At 44.5% G+C, this 25,232-nt stretch overlaps 4 protein-coding genes across 4 annotated transcripts in view; 1 reads left to right on the top strand and 3 right to left on the bottom strand.

Annotated features, from left to right (window-relative positions):
* Positions 1 to 242: 242 nt before the first annotated feature.
* LOC135080456 (transmembrane protein 179) lies at positions 243 to 3,199 on the top strand. Its single transcript, XM_063975094.1, has 6 exons — positions 243 to 385; positions 620 to 763; positions 1,010 to 1,171; positions 1,436 to 1,520; positions 1,830 to 1,922; positions 2,512 to 3,199. Exons 1-6 carry the CDS (start codon positions 276 to 278, stop codon positions 2,611 to 2,613), a joined length of 696 nt encoding a protein of 231 aa, XP_063831164.1. The 5' UTR covers positions 243 to 275; the 3' UTR covers positions 2,614 to 3,199.
* A 1,306-nt stretch (positions 3,200 to 4,505) lies between these two features.
* On the bottom strand, positions 4,506 to 10,383 carry LOC135080825 (zinc finger protein 668-like). The gene is made up of 6 exons (XM_063975548.1): positions 10,163 to 10,383; positions 9,679 to 9,806; positions 9,189 to 9,359; positions 8,890 to 8,945; positions 6,293 to 6,427; positions 4,506 to 5,766 (listed from the first exon to the last, which is right to left on the bottom strand). The coding sequence occupies exons 1-6, from the start codon at positions 10,260 to 10,262 to the stop codon at positions 4,506 to 4,508; spliced, it is 1,851 nt and encodes a 616-aa protein (XP_063831618.1). The 5' UTR covers positions 10,263 to 10,383.
* Positions 6,547 to 7,608, bottom strand: LOC135080800 (zinc finger protein 771-like). Its single transcript, XM_063975522.1, has one exon. The coding sequence runs from the start codon at positions 7,264 to 7,266 to the stop codon at positions 6,547 to 6,549; it is 720 nt and encodes a 239-aa protein (XP_063831592.1). The 5' UTR covers positions 7,267 to 7,608.
* Positions 10,384 to 19,087: 8,704 nt separating the features above from the next.
* The window catches only part of LOC135080469 (serine/threonine-protein kinase D1), a 128,782-nt gene continuing 122,637 nt past the window's right edge, over positions 19,088 to 25,232 (bottom strand). Inside the window, exons 13-17 of the mRNA XM_063975107.1 lie at positions 24,355 to 24,585; positions 22,781 to 22,964; positions 21,234 to 21,416; positions 19,758 to 20,556; positions 19,088 to 19,136 (exon numbers count right to left, since the gene is read on the bottom strand). Coding sequence (XP_063831177.1) covers positions 20,372 to 20,556; positions 21,234 to 21,416; positions 22,781 to 22,964; positions 24,355 to 24,585 — 783 coding nt within the window. The 3' untranslated portion in view covers positions 19,088 to 19,136; positions 19,758 to 20,371. The remainder of the gene's footprint in view (positions 19,137 to 19,757; positions 20,557 to 21,233; positions 21,417 to 22,780; positions 22,965 to 24,354; positions 24,586 to 25,232) is intronic.

The following is a 25,232-nucleotide window of genomic DNA, read 5'->3' as shown; positions in this document are numbered from 1 at the left end:
GGAAATTGTATTCTCGGTACGATGGGGTGAAAGCAACTAATCGTTAAATTAGTGGTTTCCAATGATTTTGACAGTCATGGTCAACTACTTGTCAATTTTGACATTGACATGGTAGTTGTATTTATTTGTGATTTATTTCTCTGGGCAATTGGTCGCTATTGTTTCCCTGTTTCGTGAATTATTTGCGTATTTCATTAATATGCCCTAATTAATTCACCATAAGTTGTGGTTTACCCTGGTTTACCCGTTAATTCCATCCATTTCGTTCGACAGCCATGGCGTTGACTAACGTGCTTCTGGCGAGCCAGATCGCTGGCTACGTTATAGGCTTTATATTCTCCCTCTGTATTATTGTGCCTATGAGCATGCACCAGGATGAGTTCAAGTAAGCTTTCAATAACCATTTAATCTTAATTAAAGTTTTGCAAACTCCTACACAAATCATCTTTTTTGTCTTGTGACTAGACTATTTCTCCATTCTTTCAGTGTGCTAAGTTTTGGTTCATATTAACTCAAACAAAACAATGTTAAATTCTGTATACCTTTGTCTATGATAAGAGATCTCTGATTCATACAATTTCAGCATTTTTCAGATGTAAAATGCGTGCTTTGGTTCCAGTGGCCACTGCCTGCTGTTCTCCAAGGGCGAGTGGCAGGAGTTGGACGGCCAGCTGTTGGTGGAGTGGGCGGCGCGCGGCTACTGCGACTACGTCATCGTGGTGGGCGTCATCATGTTCATCATCTGCTGCGTCCAGATATACAGGTATGACCACCTAGTTTTTTGTTTGGAACAGATCTTAATCAGGTAAATGGAAGTGATGATAAGCTCTCACAATTAACCATTGACTCAAGTCCTAAATGTTCCCAAGTTATACCTAAGAGCAGAAACTTATGAGAAACAAATACCTAATACCATTACTTTTCTGTCATATAACTAAAGTCCCACTTTCTCATTATTATCTGTTCTCCTGATAAAAACTGGTTTAGTAACTTGAATGATCTGTTATAGGTTGTCGGTGTTAATGTACAAAGGGTCAGACAGCTCGTTCCTGTCTGCGTTTGTGGAGGCAGTCGCCTGCGTGCTGCTCTGCCTCCTGGTGGTGGCTGCAGCTGTGCTCATCACGCTCGGCTTCATGAACTGGTGCCAGATTATAGTGGAACGGTTCCCCAGGTATTGGCAATATAATAGATAGTTAGTTACCACCAGAATCAGCAATTATGATTTATCCTTAGTAGATGCTAAAGCATATTAATTTCTTGTCATCATTGCATGCATTGCTTGTTTGTGTAAAGATGAGTTGTTGGTAGATCTTTGTCAATAACTAAATAGTAAATAATAAAAACATCAATTCCAGTATATTGATGTCTATTTCATCATAGCAATATCACAAGTGGTATTAAGGAAATTAACTAATTAATAATATTATTATTTCAGTTGTGAAGATGCAGCTGGACAGGATATCGACAAAAAAGATAAAATAAAAACTAATTGGTTCTACATGGAAATGGGCACCATACAAGTGAGTTTCCTCCTCTATAATAATTACAGTTTCCTCATTTTGTTTATTACCATTTATGGATGATAATGGTTAACGGTTATTATTTTCCTTTATCATAATAATTAGCCTAACTGATAATTAGTATGCTTTGTTTTAATATAGCTAATCCAATTTAGTTTAAAGTTAATCATAGATACTCTTACAACATGTCTGAAGATATCTTCAGAGTATTTCTCTATACAAAAGAAAAAGATTTTCAAAATTATTTTAAATCCGAATGAAAATTACATAGTATTATGATGATTTTACAAATGATTTGTTTGCTCCTAGTTCGGTGCGTGGGGAGCATTCGCGACGTCGGTGGGGCTGGCGGTGTTCTCCACGCTCAAGGTGTGCCGCTACCACCAGCTCCAGAACATACAGGTATGCATCTGAGTCTTAACATATCCATAACAAAGAATAATAATTCATTTTTTATTTTTCATATCTTTGATTAAAAGTTGGGAGTCCTATTTGTAGTTGTCACTTTACAACATTGCTTATCTTACGTCATAGCATGACGCTGCGCGTATCGTGTTTATGCAGTTTCGCACTACATCCGATCTAAATGGTCTAGTGTAGTCGTAGAACTATTTTCATGGTAGTTACGGTTACGCACTAGATCCAATGTCAGATTCTTAAATAATTTTCTAAACCCGTGTTGTGACAAATTCAAATCGGAGCTACTGCGAAACCGCTCTAAGAGCCCACATAGTCCAGTCTATATGGGCTCTCAGACTCGACTATATGGGCAGAATGTTTTTGAGAGATCAGAGCCCCGATTACGGTAATATTTAACGTCTCCAATCCGGACACGCTTCTCGATTCTGCGATATGATTGGTCGTTCAACAGCGTACGTCAGCTGTTTTGACCAATCGTATCGCAGAATCGAGAAGCGTGTCTGTATTGGAGACGTTAAAAATTACCGTAATCGGGGCTCTGAATGTTTTACAATCGCCTGTTTCGTGGCAGGAGTCGATGTACCGCGAGCGGCAGCGGCTCGTCAACGAGAGCGAGTCGCCGGGCGCGCCCGACGGCCGCTCCACGCCGCCGCTGCCCGAACCCGAGCCCTAGGCCTCCGCTACAGGACAGGCCTGCTATACTGCGCTCATGTAACTACATCCTCTAAAGTGATATTCAGATCTAGTAAGTAATTTGTCCGAATGTGAAATTTCAGCAAACGACACACTGAGTCTGAACCATATAATGTATCTCTATGTCTATGTAAGAATAGGAAGTCAGTTATTAATTACTAAGACAAAATACGATTTCTTTTTCCAGGTTTAATAAATCAATCATATCATGTTCACAACCACAAAGGTACTGGAAATTATATTATGCCCATTATTAAACTAAAAATAGTTAAATGTATAAAAATCAATATATACCTAATATGACATGTAATTTAGTGTACAAAGTAAGTTTTATTTTAAGAAAATTTACAATATTATTTCAAGTATAGTTCATGATCTCACTTATCATTTCGGCTTATAGCTTTTGATGATTTCCAATCCAATTATTTAGTAGAATATAGAATCATAATGAATTCACCATTTTATTGTTATCAAAGATGATTTAAAATTAAAGTGAAATTCAAATGATCATCATAACCATTGGTGTTTATTTATGAAATGTAAAAATAGATTTTATATTGACATACCTACTTTTTTTTTTTTTTTTTTTAATATGTTTAACATTAAAGTTTTGTATGTATTTTAGGAATACAGGGTGTTAGGTAAATGGGTATATGAGCCGACACTAGCCCATGTTAACATGGTCATATAAATGGTATGGTGAAGTCAGAAAATTGATATCTTCATTTTAATTACATATTTTAATTTTCATACAAATCGGATATTATAAAATTTATTTTGTATGAAAATTAAAAAAAATAAAATGAAGATATCAAATTTCTGACTTCACCATACCATTTATATGACCATGTTAACATGGGCTAGTCTCGGCACATATACCCATTTACCTAACACCCTGTATATTATGACCACGTGGTGTGCTTATTTGTATGAGGCGCTTCGACGGCCATTTCATACAAATATCACCCGACTTATATCTTGTTTTGATTTGTTGCTAAAAATAAATGCAAAGATATATTGTGGCCTTTGTTAGTTCATGTTAGAATTCTGTATATTTCAGTATCATCTTCAGAATCTTCGTAGCATTATTTAGCAACAAACAAGTAATTATTAAATTATTTAACTTGTAGATATAACATTGTTAATATTTTAATGAATTAATCATTGTGTAGAGAAGGCGTTATTGTACAGCCGCGGTGCTAAGGCACATGAAATGTACATCAGAAATCTATCCAATTATCTGTTATAAAGATCTAAGATTTATTAAAAGCATTTATAAATACAACCTTGAATTTTATTCATAAGATTTGAGCGTTGGCGTTGTTAGAAAAATACTATATCCTACCGAATAATAACAGATAACCTACAAGCACTGATTCAGTCTTGGTGAGCGTACTTTTACCTACGTTAAGATGGGGTCACACTACCCTAGATTATGAGGGAGTTTTACATGTTCTAAGTTCAATTACTAAGATTTTTGAGAAGATTTGAGTTCAAGGATTCTCTCTGGCATGTATTATGTACGGTTGAGGGCAGTGTGTAAACCTTTTATCCAAAGAGAAAAAGAATTTTCAACGGCAAGCTGACTTCGATCGGATGATCCCTATAGTACATAAGAAAGTGCAATAATTTAAATAAATAACTACTCTAACATATCAAAGGAGTTCGATCATTTTGATCTCGTGTGCAAAATAAAGTCACCACGTTTTTGGCACACAAAGATGAGTAGAGTGAGTAGACCACTCAGTTGAAAAATATATTGAAAATGTGAATCTATTTTCCACCGGAGATCGAGCGCAACGTGTTCTTTAACGTGTCGCCAACGTACGTAAATCGTTCACGTATCGCCGAGTCGGATCGGATATTCGTCATCTACTCATTTTGGACAACGGGGCAGCTCGGAACCGTCGGGGCCGGGGTCGGGCCCGGCGGCAGGCCGGCGTGCTTGCGCTCCACGTGCACCTTGAGGTAGCGCAGCTGCGCGAACTTGAGCGGGCACGCGGCGCAGGCGTGCGCGGCGCGCGTGTGCGTGCGCGCGTGGCGCAGCAGGTCGGCGCGCACGCTGAAGGCGCGGCCGCACGCCGAGCACGCGTGCGCGCGCGCGGTCCGGTGGCGCGCCGCGTGCCGGGCCAGGTGCGCGCGCCAGCGGAAGGCGCGGCCGCACTGCGCGCACGCCCAGCGCCGCACGCCCGAGTGCGCCTGCGCGTGGATGTACAGCGCGGCGCGCGAGCGGAACCGCTTGGCGCACTGCTGACACTCGAAGCGGCGCTCGGCCGAGTGCACGGCGGCGTGCTGCGCGAGCCCGGCGCGCGTGCCGAAGCGCTTGCCGCACACGTCGCACTCGTGCTCGCGCGCGCCGCGGTGCGCGTGCTTCATGTGGTAGAAGTAGCTGGACGACGCGGTGTACACCTTGCCGCAGGTCGGGCACGTGCGCGGCTTCTTGTGGCTCTTGACGCTCGCGCTCGGCGGCGGCGCCGGCGCCGGTGGATTCTCATCGTTTCCGGCGGGCGGGACGCATGGCTCGGCGGGCGGGTCGATCTTGTCGACGGGCGTTTCGCTCGGAACGACGACGATGACGCTCTCGGCCGTTTCGACCGGTGCGACGGGCGCCTCGACGTCCCCGATCCCGGAGGAGTCGACCTCGGCGTCGATCGTCGGCTGGCCGTCCTGCGAGTCCTCGATAGCCTCGAAAACCGACTCGGGGAGCGGGCCGAACCCGTACTCGGCGTCGCTGTGGTCGGAGAACTCGTTGTCCTGGGGATCGCTCTCGCTGTCCGGGGTCTGCCGCACGTCGCCGACTCCGGTGCCGCCTTTTCTCCCGCCCCTCTCGTCGTTCGCGTTCTCGTCCTTCGCCTCCGGTTTTCTCTTTTTGACCCTCCTCACCCTCCGGACCGGCTTCGGCTTCTTTTCGTGCCTGGCGGCGTACTCGACGGCGTGCAGCGACATGTGCAGGATGAAGTCCTTGCGGTCGACGAAGGTGTCGCACTCGTCGCAGTGGAACAGGTTGTCGGCGTGCGCCGTGAGCAGGTGGTCCTTGAGCGCGGGCCCCGCCAGGCGCGCGCGGCAGTAGGCGCAGCCCGCCGGGTACTGCGGCGGCTCCAGGCGCACCACGAAGTCGGCGATCTCAGTGAACCTGCAACAGAGCGGCGGGTCAGGGCGCGGGCGCGGCGGGCGCGTGCGAGCGAGCGTGGCGGGCGAGCTGGGCGCGCAGGCGGAAGGCGCGGCCGCAGGCGCAGGCGTGCGGGCGCTCGCCGGTGTGCACGCTGGCGTGCGCGCGCAGCTCGGCGCGGCGCTTGAAGGCGGCGGGGCAGCGCGCGCAGGCGTGGCGGCGCGCGGCGTGCGAGCGCGCGTGCATGCGCAGCGCGGCGCCGGACTTGCACGCGGCGCCGCACACGTCGCACACGAAGTCGCGCGCCGCCGCGTGCGAGCGCGCGTGGTCGTCGAGGTGCGCGCGGCGCGTGAAGGCGGCCGGGCAGGCGGCGCAGGCGTGCGGGCGGCGCGCGGCGTGCAGGCGCGCGTGGCGGGCCAGGTTGCCGGCGTCGGCGAAGGCGCGCCCGCACGCCGCGCAGCTGTGGCGCCGCTCGCCGCGGTGCGCGCGCGCGTGCCGCCGCCACGAGCCCGCCGTCACGCTCCTCTTGCACGCGCGGCACCTCGCGTACCGCTTGCCGTCCTCGCCGACGAACACCTCCGCGGGCTCGTCGACGTCCTCCTCCGGCGCGTCTCCGGTCTTTTTCGATTCCGGGCCGGTTTCGGGTCTCGGGCCGGTCGGCGGGGCCGGCGAGCCCTCGGCCCGTCTGGAAAGGGAAATCCGCGTGAGGGACCGCTCGGGAGCACGCTCGAGAGCGTGAAGTGAAAAGCGAACGTCGATCGAAACGTATATTGAATCACAACGTCGACAATTGTCTAGGGAACGCTAATAATTCGCCACGTGGGCGTAGACCGGCGGCGGAGCGAGGTCGCGCGGCGGCTCGGCGGGCGGGTGCAGGCGGCGCGCGTGCAGGCGCAGCGCGCGGCGCGTGCGGAAGGCGGCGCCGCAGGGGCAGGCGTGCGGGCGCGCGCCGGCGTGCGCGGCCGTGTGCGCGGCGAGCTCGTGTCGCTCGCGGAAGGCGCGCGGGCAGCGGGCGCAGGCGTGCGGGCGGGCGCCGGCGTGGCGCAGCGCGTGGCGGCGCAGGCCGGCGCGCAGGCGGAACTCGGCGCCGCAGTCGGCGCAGCGGTGCGGGAAGTGCGGCAGGTGCGTCTTGCGGTGCGCGTGCAGCGAGCCGCTCTGCGCGAACCGCTTGCCGCACGCGGCGCAGGCGTAGGGCCGCTCGCCGGTGTGGACGCGCAGGTGCTGCTTCAGGTTCTGCGAGTTGGCGAAGCTGCGGCGGCACAGCGCGCAGGCGAGGCGGCGCGCGCGCTCGTGGGTCTCGGTGAGGTGGCGCGCGAGCCCGCCGGGCGCGCGGAACTGCTTGCCGCACACGTGGCACACGCAGGGCCGCTCGCCCGTGTGGATGCGCTGGTGGAACACGTACGTGTGCGAGGAGCTCAGGTTCTTGCCGCACAGCTGGCACGTGTAGTACGCCTTCCCGTCGATCCTGGTGCGCACCCGGCTGAGCTCCAGCCGCGTCTTCTCGTCCATTCTGTCCTTCCTCATGTTGCAGTCGGTGAGGTCGTCGTAGTTGTCTACGTTGCGGTCGTCGGTTTTATTTTCGTCGTCGCTCGCGATCTCGGAATCGCTCGACGCCGCGAGTTCGGGGTGTTTCGTTCTGTGCGAGTGTACGCCGACGAAGTGATTCCTGAAATCTACGAGCGCGTCGTAAAAGTTCTTGTAGACGTCTGCCGCTTTTTTGCTGGCTATACTGGACAGGGGTTCGTCGTCCTCGTTGTCGGATCTGTCGCTCCCGTCGCCGGGGCTATCGCTCCGGGGGTCATCGTACGACCCGTCGCGCTCGTTACGTCCCGTTTCGACCTTAATCCGGGAGTGCCACCTGCAACAAATAACCCGGTTACTTGGCGTCCTTCTTGTGCGTGCCTACGTGGTAGTTGAGGTGCGTTCTCTTTCTGAACTTCTTGGGACAGAGGTGGCACTCATATTTTCTTATGTCTAAATGCATTTCTATGTGTCGGTCGAGGGAGTTCTTCGATCGGAAGGACTTGGAGCATCGATCGCACGGGTAGGGCTTCTCCCCGGTGTGGATGCGCGAGTGCACGTCTCGGGCCACGCGGGAGTGGAAAGCCTCCCCGCAAGTCGTGCAAACAAAGTTTAAAATGCCCGCATGAGCTACTTTTCTGTGGTTGTTCAAGTTGCTCGGGCTGCTGTAGATCTTGTGGCACTGGCCGCAGGCGTACTTGACGGTGACGTCGCCGTGGCTGCGCATGTGGTTGAACATGTTGTACTTGTTAGAGAACACTTTGTTGCACTCCGAGCACACGGCCGGGATGAACTTCTGGTTTCGATCTTTTTTCTCATTCGCTCTTTCAGGTTTCTTCGGCTTTTCTTTCTCTTCGTAGTGAGCTTGTGAGACGTGGTCTTGAAGAGCTTGTATCGTTTCGGTCTGGAAGCCGCAGGTTCGGCAGGTGTGTTTGGTTTCGTCGACGGTCCGCGTCACGTGGCAGTCTTGCAGATGTTTCACGAACGTTTTCTTGGACTCGTAAAAGTTGTCACAGCAGATCACCCCGTCTTCTATCGTCAACTCGATGTGCGTGTTCAGATGGTTCAACAGTCGCGCCATGGTGGAAAATATGCTTTGACAGAATGGACAATAGAGATTTGGTAAGACTTCACATTTATCATTAGAATCGGATTCTACATCTCTGTCAGAATTTTCACATATCAATGTTTCTTCAAGTGTTATGTAGTTAGCAATAAACTTTTTAACGTTTGCATAGTTGGATATTTCAGACTGGTGGGTAGATTCGAGATGATACGCCAGCTGCTCTATATTGCTTGAGGATGGGCAGTTTTTGCATTTTAGGCAAACAATCTGGGTGTCCAGGTTATCTTCAGTAATTATTGAGTAGTGACTGAGTAATACATCTTTTAATATGGTACAAAAATTTGATGATGACCTGTAATTTTACACATAAACAATTTTGGAGATTTTTAAAGATTACAATATTACATCAGTCAGGAGTAAAAAAATTAATAATTAGAAAATGTTATACTATTACAATAATACCTAATACATTTCCATCAGTTATTCCATCAGATAGTATTTTTAGTGTAATTTATTATAACTTAAAATAACTAGACACAAATGATAGAATTGATACCTACTTGTTTTGTTCTTGTTCTGAACTTTCTTCAATATCTTTAAGGCTAGATTTGGATTCCTGAAACAATAAAAAAAACTTTTCCACGCTGCCAATATAAAAGACACTAAAAATTAAAAATGTAGGGGTCAATAATTTATTTCTTCACACAAAGCTGAATCATGTAAGGAGGGGAGCATCTCTGGAAGTGGCTTTTTGCAAGCCCAAAGGATACTTGGTTGACTGGAAAAGGCATTTTCTTCAGCATTGAATTTGCCAGTAGTTACAATTTGGTACATGAATAAATTAATAATAAATAGTTACCGTAATAGTTTCAACAGGCCTAATGCTGTCTGCTTTGGCAGCGGCGACTGCCAACCGCGTGCGAAGGGCCTCATCGGCTTGCACGCAGCACTGCACTAGCTCGTGCCACGCCAAGAGAGTGTTGGCACATTGGTAGCACACCACTCGCGGGAGGACATCTGTCTCCGATACCTGTACAATGTTATAAATAAAATTTTATGAGCTATAACATAGATTTTTAACATCATTAACATTCAATAGGTCAGCCTAGTAACAATTACGTAAAAACCTAGTATCTGGTAAATCAAACTAGATTAGAAACCTACCTAGAGTATTATGCAGTCCCAATATAATTTTATTTTTATACAAATCAAGGCAGGTGGGATGGTACATATCTGCCCTTTATGTACCTGCTTAATCATGTTATCCATTTATCTTGAAGTAGGTAAGTATTCAAGATTTCCTATAATGAATTTCTGACATAAAATAGTATAAAGAGAAAAATTCCTACCTGAATAGGCAAATGCTTGTGTATTTTATCAGCCAAATTGTTCTGGACGCCCTCCCCGGCGAATATGGGGATAACGAACTCAGTGACTGTGGCGCAGGTCCGGCAAACTGTGGAGAAGTCTTCCACATCTGCAAGTAATTAGATTTATATTTAAAAAACCCTAACTCTTAACCTATTAAATTAACTATTTAGGCACTGGACCAAGTTATTTTAGCATGCATGCATACCTTTATCAAAGTTTTTCACTAGCTAGCTAATAAATAAAAATTAGTATGCAAATAAGCCCATTTCACTGTTGTCCTCAGAGGTAAAGTACTGATGATAAAAAGGTCTTAGATAAAAAGGTAAACAAATAAATACAGTGCTAATATTTCATGAGGCAATATAGGTAAACTAATATGTTTGCATTGTATCATATTGTATGGTCGTAATAACCAAAAAATAATGCTAATCAAAACAAATGGAAGTCGTTAGAATTTGTTACCTTGCGGTGGAACTGAGGCCTGTTCTAACTTCTGAGTTGCTGTAGAAGACTGGGTTTCAGTCGGGGTAAGCAGAAATATTTGTTCAGTTTCGTTGTTCATTTCTATTTATCTCTATTTTTGGACCTATTAACATTTTTCTTTAATTTTTCTCACGTACACACACTACGCACTGCAGGTAGATTGTGACATTTACGTTCCATTTTCTGTAAATCAAATATTCACTAACATATTATTTCTTTCGACAATGCATGGGACTATTATTACATATAAATCAAATAAAAAATAAACTCATCGTTATTGAACAAATACAAAGTTTAATTTTTATTGCCTAAATATGATCTTGTTTAAAATTTTAATGTGAATTTGAAAATTAGTAATTAAAAAAAAAAACACTATGTGACACGGAACGTATTATGCAGCTGCTGGCAGCTGCTCTCTGCTCCATGGCGCGAAAAAAATGAAAACAAAAGGCAAGCGGCAATCACGCGCACCCTCCGTCTAGCAAAAAACAATAACGAACTTTTAAGCATAGATAGAAGGCAGAAAAACATGTAAGTTTATCAGAAAATCAGTTTTATTTTGTCATTATTTATTCGATAAGACTAACGATTAATGTATTTCAGGGTTTCGCGATGCGTTTTGCTACGGCTCGTCCTACCGCCACTACCGCCGGAGACACCATCATCGCCTTGTTCTTGTACGTCTGGATGACTTGCTGCAACAAATTAAGTAAGGTAATACCTATTTTTTTTCTTATTTTTTCTGCTTTCGTATTACCGACAGGTATAGGTATAGTACCTATCTAACTTCTTATTTCTTAACTAACATGGCGCACGTATGACTAGGTATACATACTTATTGCTTGAAGAACTTATCAGTTAAGTATCATCATCAACAACTACTTACTTAAATTCGCATTAGGCTCTTTATGCCATACTATTAGGCTAGCCAACTTACCAGCACTAGCTTGATAAGAAACACAGCGAACGTGAGGAAGGAGATGGTCATGAGGGCACTCTCTGAGGAGGGTATCTCGACGTGGCCGCGAGGGCTCGCCGCGGCTCGTCTCTGCCGCGAGTGGCCTGATTCGTCATCAGGCCATGCTGTGTCTATCCGTTCCGCTGTAATTTAACCAAATACCAAAATTAGGAGTATTATGTTACCTATTTCACATAAAAGGAATAAAATCTTAGGTGAGTAAGTTGCGATAATACGATTCGTTCTGACGAACTTGCTTGGAGGAAACCTGAGCAAATGCCTTAACAGCTTGATGCAAGTAAATCCTTGAGAGTCAATGTAAAAATAATTTATTAAAGGTTCCCCACTCACCAATGTTTGCTAGGATTGTGTTCTTCAAATTGGTCAAGTACCTTGTCTTACTACTGACACTTCGTCTTGTATTCTTTCTTATAGTATCAGCAACAACTTTCATGAAAGTCATTAGATTTTGTAGTGAATTTGCTTTACTGTTATTTGATGCTTCAGTTTCTGGTCCGGAATTACTTTCATCAAAATTAAAATCTTCTGTTCCGGAAGAATTAGGATCTTCACTTTCATCGGCAACTGTAGCATCATTATCATCATCATCGAGTTTTTCAAAATGTTTAACATATTCAGAGTTTTTTAATTTGGTTTTGATAAAACTACCGTGGCGATCTAAATTATCATCTGTTCCCGGGAATTTTACTCTTGTGTCGGCGTTTGCGGTGTGTGTGAGTTTATTTCCTTGAGACACATTTTCGATGGTACCTTTTTCAGACTGTATTTCGGAATTTGAAAGTGAGAACTTATGAATATCATTTCGTCTAAAGTCAGATATTTCAGCATGCTCCTTATGTTCGCCTGACTCAGATGTGAAAAGAGAGTTCCGGTTACCTTTGTTAGAACTGAAATCTGTTAAGTGTGGTCGTAAAGTGACATTATTCTTAGGTTTTACGACAGGAAATTTAAAATCATCTTGAATATCGTCAGTATTTTGATTATTAGATCCAGGTTTACTGAAACTAACCCGATCCAGTTCGTGTGAAGGTCCTTTTTTCCTATTATTTAAAATTGTGCTAGTTCTTTCGTCCTTCTTATTGTTTTCTTGAAATATTTCCCTAGAATCCTGAAAGTTTAGTTTTTCAATGTAAGATACACTGTGTTTATATGAAGGGTTATGGCGTTCACTTTCAGGGACACTATTTATTTTATGTTGCTGAATTTCCATCAAGTCGGTATGTGACACAATTTCACTAGCATAATTCTTATTTGCAGGCTTGATATTTTCTTCATTCAAAGTGTTTTTCACTGGATTCTCTCTCAAGCTTGGTGCTTTTATGGGACTGCTGTCCAACTGCACGCGCTGCACGCTGCCTATTTTTGGCACTTTGTTGACATTGCCTCTGGACCACGGATGTTCAGTTAAGGATTGGTTGGGGTAGATCTTGGTTTCTTTCGTGGTTTTCTCGAAGGACTCCGTCGCTGTTTCGACAGGTCTGAAGTGGTGAGTTCGCGTTGGTTTTCTCACGTGGTGCTGGGATATCTCCACCCACTCGCAAAGGGCCGGCGCGACGAGCAGCAAAGTTATGAACATGATTGTCAGTCTGAGGCAGCGGGATCGAGTGAGCTGTCTTGTGACACGTCGCGCTTCAGATGATACTTGACTGTTAGGCGAAGAGGCGCGCAACCTTTTTATCTGACTGTGGAAATGAAATCGTTTGAGTAGGTGATGCGTTATGGTAGTTTACCATAAATGGAAGGGAGTTTTTAGACGCATGATGGGATAATTTCATAGAGAGGGCAATTTTTAATATTACTATATCGTCTGAAACTTGTCTTACTTTTATTTATAAACCAGAATTTATTTAGCCATCTCATCGCAATGTGCGTTGTTCTACAACCGTCACATGCGCGGGCGCCTATTTTCCGCTCCATGCGCCGGCAAACTGCCTGCGTGACCCGAAGATGAGACAACTTTAATAGAGTTGCAATGTCATACAACTCGACAGTTTACTTCACACATTAGAAAAAACATACTGGGTATATTATACTTATGCCAATAATTTTCAAATTATTGTAGGATATTTGAATGGTGAAATCTCTAATATAAATTGTTTACTGGTATTATTGAGCTTCAATTTTCGTTGTTCACAATAATGGGGAAAAATAGCGTTTAATTTTAAATTAATGCCGTTAAATACTAAAGTAGACTGTTTTATTGCGTTTTGTTTCATTTTCAGGCAGATTGATAGGAGAAAGATAGGAGAAAATGAGCTTGATAAGATTGAAAAAAAAAGTCATTTTATAAGTCCAAAACGGCATTTATTTAAATAATGAATAGTAACACAATTGTAAATGGATTTCGCCAACCCCGGAACATCAACAGGTGGAGCGGTGCGTTATGTCGTGTGTTGTTTACACTATTATGACGTCAAGTTATTTAGTACAATACTATAGATTGTTTGTGAACAGTTTATTAAGTTGAACGTTATCGACTAGTAGTCAAATAATATTGTCATTTTCTCAAAAATAGATTCCATCACTTCTTGCTATACGAACACCCATATGTAAATTATTAAAATGATACACAACACAACGCAAAGCTCAAACTTACATGTCAACAATCATTTTATTATGATGTTTATGTTTAAATGATTTCATATAAATATTATAATGATGTACTTTATTTAGCCTTATGTCTAACATCTATGTTGTTATCTTGGTATGATTAAAATTTTATTAAATTTTGACACTTATTACGTACACGTTAGAATTACTTTTCCACCAAATATGTCAACATTATCTATAAAATATTTTATTATGACGAATCTCCCAGTTTGGTCCAAATATATTGTGCGCTAAAATATTTTATCTATAAAATAATTTTATGCGCCAAGTTAGCATTATAACATTTTTGATTATTATTGGAGATACATTCTGGCTTCTTTATCGCAAAAATTAAAATATTTTAGGCCACTCATTAATAGAAAGCATGATATAACATTTATTGTACAATATAACAGCAAAGATAAAATATAAATAAAAAAAGAAAAGAAATAAAGTAATAATACTACAACGCGAATCATCTGCTTATTGCCCTCTTTATGTAAAAATGAAAGAAATTAAAGCTATTGTTGCATTATAAAAATATGATTTTTTGTGACCAATATACAGGGTGACTTTTGTATCAGTATCCAAATTTTTTCCTGACATTAGGTATCGTTTATAGATGACATTTTTAATAAAAAATAGGTAGGTCAAATTTTAACATTAACTATTTTTTTCCTAACCAATTAATCACGTAGTGTGGTTACCGCGCTTAGCGCGTAAACATTTTGCGGGAGAGCTGGTCGAGCGGAGAGCTGGCAACGTGTGGCAACGCTCGACCGGCCGGCCTGGCCGCGCGGCGCTTCAATCAGTTCAGTCGCCCGCGCAACCCATTACGAGACGCGCGTATCGCTGCGCGCGCCGATCGTTCCGTCGTGCGGTCAACGTAACGATGTATTCGCAGCGCGAGTGTTATGAAATGATTCGGTGCTACATTTTAAGTGGAGAGAGTTTGAACCGGGCCCAGAGGAATACCTCGACTTCGTAACCAAGGACTAAACCCAACAGTGCCAAACCGGTGAACGATTTTAGCGGCAAACTGAAGCGAGATCCGCGAGCAAGTAGGTAAGTACCTACACGAGACGCGAAGTGCGAAATGACACTGTAGTTTTAAATAAACTCAAAGACAATGTACAAAAGCGTGCAAGTCTGTCTGGAGAAAAATGGTATGCACTTTGGGCAATTATTAAAATAACTACTCATAATTTGTTAGTTTGTTGTTAGGTTAGGTAGGTTTGGTAAGCAATCTCAATTATTGCACATGAAAATAACGATAAATACCCCCGAATAGGTACACAAGAAAAGTAGTGTTACCGCTCTCGGTGATTTTATTTTCTTTTTGATAGCGTAATTATTGTCGTAGGTATTTAATTTTTCTACCATAAATTAGTAAGTCTGTTTAATTAAAACTAATTACCACTTTGAAATCTTTTGCATTTTGACGGTCCTAAGCCCGTGAAAGTATGAAGGGAAAATCGACAACTTATAAATCGTATCGCAATGAATGAAATGCGGCGCGGGCAGGCGCGTACGTGTGTGCGTGCGTAAGCGAGTGAGCCGTGACCACGGTGTAAGTGTTTTTTCAGACTGTTTCTGGGTGCTTTATTTTGACATTTTTGTACTGGACGATACAAAAATAAAAAATACGTGTTTTGTCTTTCGCTTCATAGATTATTATATTAAAATTTGGATACTGATACAAAAGTCACCCTGTATTGTAGCATTTGCTTTTATCAGTTTAGCAGTAGTAATGACATTTGTGTCAAAAATAATATCTTAAATTAAAATAAATAAAAAGAGAGAGTAAAATAATATCTTTTGGGGTAAACATACGTAGTACATTTTAGGCACATTTCAATAAAAATTAAAAAATTTGAAGTTCTGCTAATTGTACGGAACAAAAGAATTGTCATGAAAGTAACAACAAGTACACAAGTGTCCAAGATATCACGATAACATGTCGCACCTTCGGTAGAACAAGGGCTCAATTGCACTTTTTGCAATTTTACAGGAGAGCTATTTTAAGATTTTTATTGGATTTAATATGGTCTAGCTCTGATAATATTTCTAATATTCCTTACAGGAATATTATCAGAGCTAGACCATATTAAATCCAATAAAAATCTTAAAATAGCTCTCCTGTAAAATTGCAAAAAGTGCAATTGTGCCCTTGTTCTACCGAAGGTGCGATGTGTAACAATATCAAAAGCGATTTACAATAATGAAGACACTTCATTAGCAACATATCCATATTAAATCTAAGCTTGTTTTGTCAAGCGAAATATTATGATGTCAAATAGTGACCAATGTCTTATATCTGTAAGCATAAAAACAGAAAATAGGCATGATTGTCCAGTGTCTTCGCAGAGAGTAGTACAAATGTCAAAAACAAAGCTGCAAGAAACTGAACCGCATTATTTGTTGTCAAATCATCACCAATATGCATTGTTTATTGACAGGTCGTATGTAAAATTGTATTTTAATGATACGAGTGAATTACATCTATCGCAAAAAATGTATAACAGCGTTAAATAAAACTTATATAAAAAAAGTTGTATATTGCTTAATGAAAAACATACAGGGTGTATGGGACAGGTTGGCAAAACTTACAGTGAATAATGATTGTTGAAATCCAGTGTAAATATATTAGCCATGAGTGTGTCATGTGACACTGGTTTGAGACTTTGTTTTTTATACTATTTATCCCTTACATCCTGTATATAACGTGTAAGTTGCTCGTTAAAAATGCTAAATATATTAATATAGTTGCATTAGTTTAGAGATCACAGAAAATGGAAGCTTGTATTGCATTGTAAATGATAAAAGATATAAAATAATCACAGTTATAGTTAAACAACGTGGAATGGCGGATTGGTTAAGATTTTAAAAGTAAAAATAAAAAAAATATACGATTGTAAGATGTAAATAATTATTAGTTTCTAAAATTAATTGTATTCCATGAATACATAAATAGCTGCTAATATGATTAAAATAATTTATACTATGAAGACTGAGGCATGTTTGTTCAACCTTAAGTACTTACCGTACAACAGAGCTGAATACATATAAGAACATTTTATTAATATTTTTCGTCTCTATTAGGCTGTTTTCAGACATTAAAATCAAGCGCAAATCCTAACTACCCAACGGTTGACGTATACATCCTTACTTTAGGTCCCGTTACACTCATCATGTAATTTGAATAAATATTCATTAAATCTTCCATAAACATGTAACAGTGAAATAAAAAATATCGCTCTGTAAAGTTGGCACAGTTTAAACATCATTCTATGGAAGATACAAGTTGGCATCGCGGCGATGTATAATAAATATCATTTCAAACGTATAAAGCTTCATAAAATATACTAATTGGCTACAATAAAATGGAATCCTTGTGTTTCAGTAATCTGTCGGGCTTACAAACAACGGATAGTCTATATAAAGACTAACCATACAACATCCATATAATATTATATCTATTTAGGCCGTTAAAACTACGAGACACCCCCGTCTCGACCATATACCATAAAACTAGCACGAATATGTTACATTTAATCTCTCATGTGTAGTCTGCCGGCTAACAGTACTTATTATTCGAAGACGACGACGTCACAAACGATATTCAAGAATTAAACGATAGAATAGGATAGTCTTAGAGACTAGAAGACTTACATACTTACATAGAATGAGTAGAGACACTTAAACTAAAGTTATTATGACAGGAGAAGTTATCTCAGTTAACTAGGCAACACAACAAGTACACATCCACAAGTCAACAACACATACACGCACATGTTAGTATAAGTTTTGTTCACAACAAAATAAAAATATTAAAACTAGTTTTAAAATCCCGTACTAAAAATAAATTAATATCTTATAAAAATAATGTAAAATACTCTAAAATGTAAAAAATAGCTACTAAAGTAGGAATGCAGTTTACTCGATTAGGCAACCATAGTGAAATGTAAGAAAACATGGAGGCTCATAAAATATTTCATATTTCAAAGATTGCTAAGTATTATAAAACAATGAAATGCCTGTATTCTTCGTTTGTACTTAGTCAGGCAATTCTAGCATTGAAATAGATGATTTGCCTTTACTTCACACATTAAAGGATTTTGAGACAAGCTTGTAAATCACTTGTCTCGGTAACTTCATTGTCATGTCATGAAGAAATACCTTGAAAGCGTACATGTCTAAGACGACTACGTAACTTTGAAGATATGCGTATAGTCCAGTAACGCCGACGGCTTGGGCCCGGCGGCGGTTGGCGTCTAGTCCCAGCCATGTCTTAGAAATGGGACTATGGGTGCTTGTAAATGATGAACATTTATTACAGCAATACGTTGCTTAAAAACATCGTGACATCTGTATCATAATTTATTGATGTCATTTTGTAAATTACTGCAAAATCAGGATAACTGCGTAAATAAGGTTATTAAGGTCAAAATTGCCATAAAAAATGTTGCCGCAAATTGAAAGCTGGCAACACATTACCGTAAAATGTTGAAAATTTACTAGCCCCTTCCCTTTATAAATCGCATATTCCACTATAGTATCACACGACGTTGTGTTAATAAAAAGTCCAACAAGGCGACTCATTCGTGGTCTGTAACTGACGGTACCCACACACTAGGCATTTCCTCCAACGTCTGTAAATATTCCGTTTCGTATTAACGCGCACTTTTCAAAAACGCTCTCGCAGCTTCAGAGATATTCCGAGGCACATAACACTAACTTTCATGTACAGTTCCAAACGTTCGCTTCCTCGCTTCAACACGGGGCGTGTATGTGCTTGTTCACGTTGACTCGCGGGCGCGGTGGCGGGCGCGGTGACGAGATATCAAACATATGTAGTGATTCCAAGTGTTCACGTACGAAACGCAGGTGCGGTCTAACTAGCGGGCAAGCTAGCGACTGGTGCGCGCGGAGCGCTCGCGGTAATTTCAACGCGTGAAGATGTTTGTGTGTGTTCATGTCAAACTAGCGGCGGCACGCGCGTTTCACTCGCGACGTCAGGTAAGTTCAACCGGTTTGAACTTGTCGCTAGAAACGATAGTACGTCACACTCTCGCGAACGCCTGGTGGTTAATGTGAACACGAGCTCGCAACGTTTCCCGCGCCCGCACCCGCCCCCGCGCCCGCGCGTACCTACGTGAACAAGCACTCAGAGATATTCCGAGGCACATAACACTTTAACAGTTCCAAACGTTCGCTTCGTCACTTCAACACGGGGCGTGTATGTGTGGGGTCCGTCAGGCCACAGCGCAGGCGCGGTCGCGGTCGCGGGCCGCGGCCTACCGCGCGCGCGCCAGCAGCCGCTTCCAGCGCAGGCGCGCCAGCCCGCGCCGCGCCCGCGACACGCCCCCGCCCTCCTTCTCCGATCTGGGGGAGGGGAAACGTGTATTAGGTTACTGTTATTATTATGCTTACGTGAATACTACTTACAAAAATATCGGTCACCATATACATAGTTTGCACGCATTAAGGTCAGCGTCAAATAGGTCGTGACCCCCAAAGTAGTCAATAAGTTTGCAACACGAGTTGATAACACAAACTTATTCCAACTGTAACAAAGACTGTTACAATTGGAATAAGGTTGTGTTATCAACTCATTGGCACTTTGGGTGTCGTGAACTATTTGACGTTGAGTGTATGCAGAATCGCAACTAAGTGGGCGGGGCTAACGGCATGTAGAACTGATAATTTTTGGGGCAGAAAAGTCCGTCCACTCCATGGATCGCCGAAGGTTGTGGGATGCATCCAGCAGACAATGCAGGAACAGTAGCTGTGTACATTCTGAGGGGCCGATGGGGATGGCCAGTGCGTTATGTGGAAGAGTCCGCCAGAAGGGCGGGTCCACTAAAACCAGTCGATGTCCTCCGCAGCCAAATGAAACGGATCCGCGAGTTTATCCTTTTGGTCATTCGTCCGCGGCTCTCAGGCCTGGCCTGGTCTGGCCAAATGAAGCCTGTTTTGACCTGTTCTGCCCCCTTGTATACGTACGGTCAGCGCTCGGCCCAGCGCGCGTCGTCGCTGGCGTGCGTGAGGTAGCGCGCGCCCACGCGGCGCTCGAGCGCGCGCAGGTCCAGCCAGGCCTGGCGCGTCTGCAGCCACGCGTGCGCCTGCGACTGGCCACCAGCCAGGGAGGATACGTACGGTCAGCGCTCGGCCCAGCGCGCGTCGTCGCTGGCGTGCGTGAGGTAGCGCGCGCCCACGCGGCGCTCGAGCGCGCGCAGGTCCAGCCAGGCCTGGCGCGTCTGCAGCCACGCGTGCGCCTGCGACTGGCCACCAGCCAGGGAGGATACGTACGGTCAGCGCTCGGCCCAGCGCGCGTCGTCGCTGGCGTGCGTGAGGTAGCGCGCGCCCACGCGGCGCTCGAGCGCGCGCAGGTCCAGCCAGGCCTGGCGCGTCTGCAGCCACGCGTGCGCCTGCGACTGGCCACCAGCCAGGGAGGATACGTACGGTCAGCGCTCGGCCCAGCGCGCGTCGTCGCTGGCGTGCGTGAGGTAGCGCGCGCCCACGCGGCGCTCGAGCGCGCGCAGGTCCAGCCAGGCCTGGCGCGTCTGCAGCCACGCGTGCGCCTGCGACTGGCCACCAGCCAGGGAGGATACGTACGGTCAGCGCTCGGCCCAGCGCGCGTCGTCGCTGGCGTGCGTGAGGTAGCGCGCGCCCACGCGGCGCTCGAGCGCGCGCAGGTCCAGCCAGGCCTGGCGCGTCTGCAGCCACGCGTGCGCCTGCGACTTGTCCACCGACAGCCGCTTGCGCTGCTTCACTTGCAGCAGGTTGTTGATCAGGTCGATCGCTGCGGAAGATAAAACATTGGAAGACTAAATACGTGACTAACTTGAGAAATTAACAACAAGCAAGCTACAACCCGATCGAGTTAACTGCGTACCTGGCGGCCGTGACGTCACATCAACGCTCTAGTAAGGACGGGCGAACGCGGGGAGGTATGCCCTTTAGGCTAGTTACTATAGGGATGTTATGGATATGTAGTTTCGGTTATGGATACGATTACGGATATAGGATTAATATTATACCGGTTTCAGTTACGGTTACGGATATTTTTTTATTTTGGATATCCGAAAGTTTCGGTTACGGTTACGGATATCTGTGCTTTAAAATGCAATTTGCAATAGTTGTCCAACACGGTTCATTCATGGCCGCACACTTTCATCGAATAAAAAGTAAAAAAAAAAAGATACTGCATTATAAAGGTAAATCAGGCTGTTAAGCCCGTAAATAATGCTATCCAAAAAAAAAAAAAACAATTTAAGCTGCCTACATCCGAAACTTTTGAATCGGTTACGGTTATGGTTTCGGATATTTTTTAATTTCGGATATCTGAAAGTTTCGGTTACGGTTACGGATATCCATAACATTCCTGGTTACTAGCAACACGTACAAATTGGAAAGTTCTCAGACTGTACAAGATAATAATTCAAAAGCTCCATCTGTCATTACGTAAGACTGTCCTACCTTCTGGCGAGATCTCCTTCCAAGGCGTGGGCGGATACATGAATGCGGCGTTCTGGATCTGCTCGCCGATGTCCTCGTCCTCGTTGAAGGGGAAGGTGCCGGACAGCGACACGTACACGATGACGCCCACCGACCACATGTCCAGCGACCGGTTGTAGCCCTTGTTGCGGAGCACCTCCGGCGCTGCGGGCCATAGATGTTTATGAATACAAAGTCAAAGTCAAAAGTCAAAGTCAAAATCAAAGTCAAAATTTCTTTACTTGTTTAGACTAATAAATAGTTCTTACAAATCGTCATTTTGCTCTTAAGGAGCCTCTAAATGTCTCATAATTTTTTTACCCTACCAGCGCTTCGAGACCAACATTTGGCAAGTGCTGAGAAGAAGCGCCGCAAGAAACTCAGTCACCACTGACTGCCGGTTAATATAAATAAATGGAAATAGCAGTAGTAGGTACATTCGATTCAGGAGCAGTTCACTGAATTTACCGAATTTACCATGCATTCTTGTATAGTGTATAATGGGTATACAAAATTGCGTGGTATATTAAACAAGGTAGTGACGTGCTAATATCTAGACTTACAGATTACATACTTAAATACTAGTAGAAATGACTCGCATACATAAATTGGAATAACTTGGATTGACCAGTCCCCGAAAGCAGCATTGACATCTTTTGAACTAGCATTGCTGTAGCGAGAAGAAAGCTAGGCGACCGTTTTTTTAAGGACTACTGTACTGTACGTAGTATGTAGTAATCCTGATGCAAGGGCTCACGATTTTTTAAAATTGTTTTTTACCTGTGGGAACCTATAAGTGGTTTACTTATCCTATTTTGTCATTATTATACGCTGTAAAATCCTGGTTTTTCTAAGCAAATAAATAAATAAAATAAATAAACAACAGCACATAAACACTGTGGCACTTTGTGTGGTTGTAACAGGCGCTACTTTGCAACAAAAATGTAATTCGATGTACCGTCCACTACACAAACGACGTGATTAAAAGTAAATTTTGTTGCAAAATCACCCCCCTTTACAACAGTGTTTTTATTTGCTGTCATCTGTGCTAAAGGAGTCTTAAATCTACTATATAAAAATAAGTCGGGTTTTCCTCCCTGACGCTATAACTCCAGAACGCACGAACCGATTTCCACGGTTTTGCATTCGTTGGAAAGGTCTCGGGCTCCGTGAGGTTTATAGCAAAGAAAATTCGGGAAAAGGGGGTAAAACGGGATCCACGCGTACGAAGTCGCGGGCGGCCGCTAGTTGGTAATAAAAAGCGATATAGTAATAAAAAGGAGAAGACATCTGACCCCTACTTCTAAAATAATATTTAGAAACCTCACTTGAGCTACTTTGCTGTTCCAACTAGTGAAGTAGCTAAGTTCCACCTTCGTCCCAAGCACCACTTTTTAACTTTCCATCAGATCAAAGTCCATGACGAAGCAAGGGAAAAAATATTGGGAAAACCCTTGTAACTCGAATGTTGAACGGTCAAAATGTCGATAATATTCTGATAATGACACAGACATAAAAGTTTGACTTACCAAGGTAAGCGGGTGTGCCGACCACGGATCTCCGGAAAGACTTCTCGCCGATGATCCTGGCGAAGCCGAAGTCACACAGCTTCACTTGTGGAAACTCATCATCTGTGGATAGCAGGACATTCTCCGGCTTCAGGTCGCAATGCACTATGTTCTTCTCGTGGAGGTGTTTGAGGGCCACTAATATCTGCAAATATAAAATCAAACATTTAGTAGTGTGTTCATGAGCGTTTCACGTATCAAGTTAGCAGCTTAAGCAGTAACAGTGGGGTAGTAAATAAAGCCTCGGATTTCCTACAGATCAATGATAACAGCTGTAAGGAGCCGGATTGGAATCACGTGTTAAACTTTCCCAGTTGTGAATGTGATATAATTCACGCGAGGTACCCTCTGCGTAAGATATGCGTGTGGTGTGACGTTTCAACACGCGCGGCGGGAGGCGGGCACCAGTTGGTTAGGTAACCTGTGCAAGATCATCTACTCCTAATAACCATCTATAACAGCGTTTCTTAACCTTCTGGTCCATAGAAAGCCGAAGGGGACATGCCCCTTCGGAATTGCCAAGGCAGTCGTAGTTCCGCGCGCACCTCTCGCGATTCGGCCAGGTACGGCCGCAAGGTTGGCCATGGCCATGGGTGGTGGTGGGTTTGTTGGACCCTTTAGGAAATCAATTACAATTTTAAGGACCCCCTTGATAAAAACAGCAATATTTATGACTGTTAAATGGTCCATATAAGGCGGCGGACTCCCAGGGGTTCGTGGAACACAAGTTAAGGAACACTTATCTAGAAGAATATTCACGAGGACTTCTTGGCGGGAATCTGAAGCGTCATGTTAGCGGTTTTGTTTTATTTCCTCAAATTCGTGTTTGGGCGACTATTAATGTGTAATAATGGTGGATTATTAACCATTAAGTGTTCGTGAACGTGCATGAGTGTGGGCGAGTGAAGCAGAACAGTGCATCGTGATTCTTCTGGTTCTCTCAAGTTGTCCATAGGTCTCAGTAAAGCACCACAACTTTACTGAGACTCAAAGGGTGGGAAGGGGTATCATCTATCATTACTTGATCTCATTTTGTAACTCGTATCACATAAATACTTGAAAATGGCACAAATCAAGTCGACCTCGAAGTGTATTGCCAACATCATCAAAAAAGTAGAAGAAGAAAAATATCCACGAGCCTGGGGCACGCCAGGTCCATTTACTGACCTGCGCCACAATGAACTTGGTGCTCCGCTCGGTGAGGCGTCCCTTCTCGTGCGACAGGATCATTTCGAGCATGTCGCCGCGCAGCTTCTCCATGACGACGAAGATGCGCTCGGGCGTCTCGAACATGCGCTCCAGGTCCACCACGCCGGGGTGCGACAGGTTCTGCAGAGTGCCACGTACTGACCTGCGCCACTATGAACTTGGTGCTCCGCTCGGTGAGGCGTCCCTTCTCGTGCGACAGGATCATCTCGAGCATGTCGCCGCGCAGCTTCTCCATGACGACGAAGATGCGCTCGGGCGTCTCGAACATGCGCTCCAGGTCCACCACGCCGGGGTGCGACAGGTTCTGCAGAGTGCCACGTACTGACCTGCGCCACTATGAACTTGGTGCTCCGCTCGGTGAGGCGTCCCTTCTCGTGCGACAGGATCATCTCGAGCATGTCGCCGCGCAACTTCTCCATGACGACGAAGATGCGCTCGGGCGTCTCGAACATGCGCTCCAGGTCCACCACGCCGGGGTGCGACAGGTTCTGCAGGATGGCCACCTCGTTCTTCAGCTGCGCCTCCTGCTTTGTCGGGAAGCGGAGCTTGTCGATCACCTGGAAAATTAAAGTTGTGACACGCTCTGATCGGGTAAAGCCTGGTCCGTGAGCACGTAGAATCCCGTCCAATGACCCCAAGCTACCCATCCCTATCGCTCGCACGTAATTATGTTGCTGTCGCACAATCGCGTGCTCACGGACCAGGCTTTAGTTGACACTATTCATTTGAGTTCGCGAAAGTGACGTCTCAGGGCCGTGCCACACTGGCGGATTACAAGCGTTTTCAAAGCGGAGCGGCGACGCAGCGAATACGCCGCGGATGCGCAACGTTTCCGCCTAGTTTTCGCTGTATCGCCGCTCCGCTTTGAAAACGCTTGCAATCCACCTGGTTTCCATCAAGGCAGAGCGGAGCGGAGAATTGTTTTGAACAACCAATCAGATGTTATTCAGGTTGAAAGAAATTGACAGAATGAAATCTAATTTCATGGAAACCGGGCCTTAGCTTGTCCCTGTCATACTAAATTTATAGGATTCTTTAGACTTAGAGCAATTTCGCAATACGTCCGCTCTAAATCCGTCAAAATTCGACCTAGTGCGCAAACTACCATAAAAATATTTCACAAGTTTGGGAACACACAGGTTGGCACGGTGTTGTGACGTGGTGCAAGACAGAAGATTCACCTTGATAGCGACCGGCCGGTGCG

This window comes from Ostrinia nubilalis, chromosome 18 (assembly GCF_963855985.1).
Source record: "Ostrinia nubilalis chromosome 18, ilOstNubi1.1, whole genome shotgun sequence".
NCBI lineage: Eukaryota > Metazoa > Arthropoda > Insecta > Lepidoptera > Crambidae > Ostrinia > Ostrinia nubilalis.
Note: the sequence above shows the minus strand (reverse complement) of the source record. Positions and strands in the feature narration are given on the sequence as shown.

Bases quoted from the DNA above. Each gene is read 5' to 3' on its own strand.
- LOC135080825 (XM_063975548.1), bottom strand. From the start codon at position 10,262: ATGAACAACGAAACTGAACAAATATTTCTGCTTACCCCGACTGAAACC. The intron at 9,807-10,162 runs GTAACAAATTCT...AATTACTTGCAG, and splicing joins GGCCTCAGTTCCACCGCAAG to ATGTGGAAGACTTCTCCACA. The intron at 8,946-9,188 runs GTAACTATTTAT...TTATTGTTTCAG, and splicing joins GGCCTGTTGAAACTATTACG to GAATCCAAATCTAGCCTTAA.
- LOC135080456 (XM_063975094.1), top strand. From the start codon at position 276: ATGGCGTTGACTAACGTGCTTCTGGCGAGCCAGATCGCTGGCTACGTT. The intron at 386-619 runs GTAAGCTTTCAA...CTTTGGTTCCAG, and splicing joins ATGCACCAGGATGAGTTCAA to TGGCCACTGCCTGCTGTTCT. The intron at 1,923-2,511 runs GTATGCATCTGA...GTTTCGTGGCAG, and splicing joins ACCAGCTCCAGAACATACAG to GAGTCGATGTACCGCGAGCG.
- LOC135080800 (XM_063975522.1), bottom strand. From the start codon at position 7,266: ATGAGGAAGGACAGAATGGACGAGAAGACGCGGCTGGAGCTCAGCCGG.